At 33.7% G+C, this 5,598-nt stretch overlaps 1 protein-coding gene across 1 annotated transcript in view; it reads left to right on the top strand.

Moving 5' to 3' along the window:
• The first annotated feature begins 293 nt into the window (after positions 1-293).
• The window catches only part of bop1 (BOP1 ribosomal biogenesis factor), an 84,742-nt gene continuing 79,437 nt past the window's right edge, over positions 294-5,598 (top strand). Inside the window, exons 1-2 of the mRNA XM_048203524.1 lie at positions 294-436; positions 893-1,165. Coding sequence (XP_048059481.1) covers positions 359-436; positions 893-1,165 — 351 coding nt within the window. The 5' untranslated portion in view covers positions 294-358. The remainder of the gene's footprint in view (positions 437-892; positions 1,166-5,598) is intronic.

Here is a 5,598-nt window from a genome sequence, read left to right as displayed (position 1 = left end):
GTATTTAAAAATATCACACTAATTTAAAACAAATTAAACAGTAAACACATAAATAAAAACATATTTACTTCACTTTTTTATTTGTTTTAATGTATTTAAAATAATTAATTTCACAAATTAAAGGTTTTAAACGTGCACACGTTCAACTTTGAACTTTAACCTTTTGCCTCAGACACGGTTATAATTAAACGCAATCAAATCGAAACCATTCTATTTTTAAAAATCGGTAAGTTTGAAGAAAACGCAAAACTGGTGTTATTTTAAAACATTTATATAAAAAGTATGAAAAATAAACCGAACGCGTCGTGGTTTGACCTTTGACGTCACTGATTCAAACCCACATGGTCCCATTTTCAGCATGCGTCCAACTCACAGCGGCACCATGAGTAAATTAAAGAATAAAAAAAGAAATATAGAGGAGAATGAAGACGAACAGGTTTGATTTGATACTATGCTGATATAACGTTGTTTTGAAGCAGTCAGACAGTAGTTAGATATGACGCATTATATAATAGCACGTGTGTTTATATAGCGCGAGGTTAAATTACAACGAAATAGAGAATAATAATGCAATTTAGAATAATAATACAATTAATAATGACTATCGATAGACATTTCTCAGAGCACGTGTACCGCTTTCTTTTTTAGTTTGTCTACTCTGTTTATTTGTCTACTCTGTTTAGTGTTTATACTCTCTACTGTGTTATATTGTATTATATAACCATAATATATGATTATATTTGTATGGAAGCACTTGACTGAATATGTATTTCTCATGTCATTGAAAACCTTTTGATCTATGTATGAATTTCATTACAATGTGTATGTGTTTATGCAGTAATGAGTGTGCATTTGTAATAGTCTGCTGAAAATTTCCATGTTTGTTTCTCAGCTGCCCATCTTTGACAAGGATGGCGGTAAAGATGGTCATCTAGATGATGATGATGATGAAGATCAGGCTGATCTGTCAGACAGTGAGGAGAGCATCTTCTCCGGGCTTGAAGAATCAGGCAGTGACAGTGATGATGAGGAGGATGAAGATGATGATGAGGAGGAGGAAGAAGAGGATGGTTCTGAAAAAAAGAGCTCTGATGTAGAGGAAGATAAAGCCGCCAGCGCTGAAGGAGAAGATCAGATGTCTTCCAAAGATGTGACCAAACCTCAGGTAATATGAACCAGCATGTTGATGCTGCAGATGTGTTTTTCTGGTGCCCTGCAATTTAAAGTTGCATCTCTGTGGCCTTTTTAAGGGCTGAAATCCACACTAAACTCTAAAAAAAATGTACTGATCATTATTGAAAATGTGCAGAAGACTATAGGAAGCTTGTTTCCGCCACTGAAAAAAAAAGTTTAAAAATGATAATCGCGACTTTTTATCTCACAATTGCGAGTTATAAAGTCCAATTCTAAGGAAAAAAGGACTGATTGATGCAATTCTGACTTTATAACACACAATTGCGAGTTTATATCTCACAATTCTCACTTTTTTCTCATAATTGTGTGATATAAACTTGCAATTGCGTGTTATATATAAAGTCAGAATTGTCCTTTTTTTCTCAGTTACCTTTTTTTAATTTTTTTTTTATCATCAGTGGTGGAAACAAGCTTCCATATTAGACAGATGTACGTGACACATTACTGATGTACTCTCTGTGTGATAGTATAAAACGGTGTTTTGAATCAAGGATCAATTAAAAGACTAATTATTGGTCCATAAAAATCAGAATACTTGTTCTGTAGATAATTTATAAGCTTGTGCATATAATCATAGGCTATTATTATTATAATAATCAAATTGCTCGCCATAGTTTCACATCAACATCACCACATATAGCCGGTACTTCGCCAACACACGCATAGAATCCATGACGGCTTTGTTTCCAGATGGGCCATTAAAGAACGCAACACACTTCTCCGACTTCAAAACTACCGTAGTGTTTCCCATTTTGTGCGCCTTATGCATCAGACGTTCAGCCAGCGGCCCGTGGGCGTGACGATCTGAAAATGGAGAAGATTGCCCAACACTAATGCACAATTTCCTAATGGTGATCTTGATGTTTGACCTGGAAAAGTGACTGATAGTCTTTGCCGCAGCATGATTAATCTCACTGACAAGAAATCAAATCACAATATGTTGTTAATGTGTATTTGTGCTGCTTGTAATCTTGAATCTGGTTTTCATAGAGATTTCAGTGCTGAAAACCGAAGGCATATTATCATGACTATAGGTGTAGTTGGATGTTCTGGCTTGGCATGAACGTTTAAGATCCTCTGGTTTTCTGTACTTTATATACTGAGTTTGCGGCTCTTATACAGATGTGATTTCCATTAGAACTGTGTTTGTTATTGCCAAATGTATTGCATTCAGCTGCCGTTCTGTCATATGGAGTGTCACATTTCCAGACAGTGTTTTGGGTTATAGTACAGTGACTCCAAAGAGTATTTGGACACTTCAGCCAGACAAATGTCTGCGTGTCATTGCATTATGTAACGCGATATCAAAGCAGCTTGCGTAAAGACATTTGCATTTATTCATTTAGCAGGCACTTTTATCTAAATATCTAAAAAGCGATTAATTGTATTTTTTTTTTTTTTTAACACGAGAATGATAAAAAAAAATGCAACGTTTCAAACATTGTCTAGGACTTTGGTTCTCAGTTTTTTTTTTTTACTTCAAGGCCTTTTTTGTCCAAGACGATATTCAAAGACCCCAATGTAGACAGATATTTCTGCTGTAACGTCAAAGCTGCTTTTCAGAAGCAAGGAGTGCCAATATTAAATAACTGCATAAAGTAATTCTGAATTTTAAATTAAAATAGTTAAATTCCATAATTCCAGACTGAATGTATTCTCACTTTTTATAACCTATCAATTTACATGTCATTTCCATTGTTCCATGATTTTTTTTTTTTCCACAAATGGCTATTTCTGTAGGATAAAATACATATTTAAAAAAATATATATATCATATTCATTAAAAAATTTTCCAAGACTTTCCAGGTCATGAAATCCCACTTTAAAAATTCATTCATACACTTTATATCCACTATCCAGGTATTTCAAGACTGAGTGAACAAACCAAAATAAGAAATATGTGTTGATTTTTAGCTGTTTTAGGTTATTTGAAAAATAGTTTTTGTCTATTTACAAGGCTAGACAATGAGGGAAATAAGTAGTTCAAGCATAGAGATGTATTTATTTATTTATTTATTTTATTTTATTTTATTTAGTTATTTTATTTAAAGAATTAACATAAACAGGATTCAGTCAAGTGCACACAGAAGACATTTCTAAAAAGTCAGTTATTTATAAAAAGAACTTTATTGGATTTGATAAAACGTAGATGTAGTGTTGTGAAAATGAAGAAAAAAATTTATTTTACAACTTTGTAGATGTCGGTCAGACCTGAGATGATAAAAGTGAAGTCAGCTTTAAGAAAAGATCTCGCTGCGTTTGAGCACAGATACTGACACTTGAATTGATGCTTTATCTAATGCAATGACATTGAGACATTTTTAATTGTGACTTAACTGTCCAAATATTTTTGGGCTGCTGTATATCTTTCAGTTCAGTCTCATGAGTGTGTGAGGAAAGACGCTGTCTACCTCTGATCTTCACTCTCTAGCTCCCTCTAATGGTGCATCACTGATAGTGTGAATGCACATCGTCCTGCTCTATTTATCTGCTTCACAAACCCTCTGCTTCTGTGTTAGTGGACGTCTGAGAGAAGGAAGTAGATTGTCAAACTGTCATTCTGTGTGAGTTGAATTGGATTCATAGACATAGTAACATGTGATCTTGATAAATGGCAGGTGTCTGGCACAGAAGAAAGTCAATATTTATCTCTAGCTGTGAGAATGCTGCTTCAGTCCACTGGTGAGCTCAGAACTCAGCAGCTGTCAATCACCTCTGCAGGTCTACGATGACATCACTGCAGTAGAATATCGCCTCACTCCACTGCAGAACTGAGATGTTTTATAACAAGTTTTGTGAAATTTGCATCTCAAAATGTTAACCTGTTGTTTCTGTGCATTGTCAGTTAAAGGACATGTTCTAGAACACATTTTGTTACATTTACAAAGTTACAAAGCTCAGAATCTTCAAAGTTACAAAATGTCAGTTACAAATCTACCAACAGCCTTGTCAACAGTATATTCTGTCTTCAATTTTTTTTTTTTTTTTTGGTGAATGGACCCTTTTCATATATCTCTGTGTGTGTGTGTGTGTGTGTGTGTATATATATATAATATATATATATATATATATATGTATGTATGTGTGTGTGTGTGTGTGTGTATATATATATATATATATATGTGTGTGTACTTGCGGTGGTAGCCGAGCGAAAAATCCTCCTATTACCCACGGCACAAAAATGGTCTACTACATGTGACAAACAAATAATGTGTGATTTTTAACAGTATTTTTATTTATTGAAATTAATTTTAATTGCATAGCATATTACATTTAATTACATGCTAATATTATGCATTGTAAATTATGCAAAATTACAGCATTTAAATGGTTCTCCTTTTCCTATGTTCTCCTTGCTGTCATATGTGTCTCTCTCAGTGAATGGGACGCAGATTTTACTAGTAAAATTTATATAATGAATAAATAATATATGTGTCAAATAATGTTCTTAGTCTTTTCTTTCTGTGGGGGAGACTACAATAATTTACTATGAATTAAATGGAAATCAAATTAAATACAATTTATTGTGTAACCAAAATACCAATAAGAAAAAAACTTAAAAAAAAACGTTTCACTTTTAATTAAACAAGCCCGAAATACACCTGGACTCTTATTTTGAAATGTCTGTACTATTGCAGGCTAATCCTTCAGATTCTTACAATCATCTAAAACATTTTATATAAACTCCATAAAGTAGACATTGTAATAATTCATCAACTTGAGTTCATTAGCAATCGCTTGGCTTAAATCTGCGCTTTTCATTGATTGAGAATCACTTTGAAGCGAAGCAGTCTGAAGCGATGTTGCGCGAGCTTGTAGAACGTGCAACAGCGCCCCCTTGTGACTTTGCAAAATGCAGGTACGAAACGACTAGTTATTCGATCGCGGATGGTTTCATTATCTTGCGCGGATTTAAAAGTATAAGAGGATAAAAATAAATAAAAGCAAAAATGTGTCTCCAAATATACTTGGGCGGCCGTTATTATACGTGGGCGGCCCGCCCAAGTAAAGTCTATGTGTAGGAAGCACTGACATTGTATTTGGCATCAGGCCTTCTAGATATCTCATTGATACTGACCATTGCAAAACCTGCATCAGATATCAATAAGTGTTTTACATGATATATATATATATATTTAACATATATATATATGTATGTACACTTCCCAGTCAAAAAAAGTCACTGTTTGGGTTTAAATAAGCAAATGCTTAAGAGTCTATAATTGGATCATTATTGCAGTGATTATTGTGGTTCTAGAATGAAATAAGTTTGTATTTTTTTTTGATGTTATTTCCATCAAGAGGTGCATAAATTTTTGTCCAAGATCTTGTATTGACAATGCCAGAGGTGAGCACTCTGTAAAGTCTCCTCCAGCACATCCCAAAAACTTTAAAGGGTTAGTT

Source organism: Megalobrama amblycephala, linkage group LG9 (genome assembly GCF_018812025.1).
Source record: "Megalobrama amblycephala isolate DHTTF-2021 linkage group LG9, ASM1881202v1, whole genome shotgun sequence".
NCBI classification, from domain to species: domain Eukaryota; kingdom Metazoa; phylum Chordata; class Actinopteri; order Cypriniformes; family Xenocyprididae; genus Megalobrama; species Megalobrama amblycephala.
The sequence above is the reverse complement of the archived record's forward strand: the minus strand, read 5'-3'. Positions and strand labels throughout refer to the sequence as shown.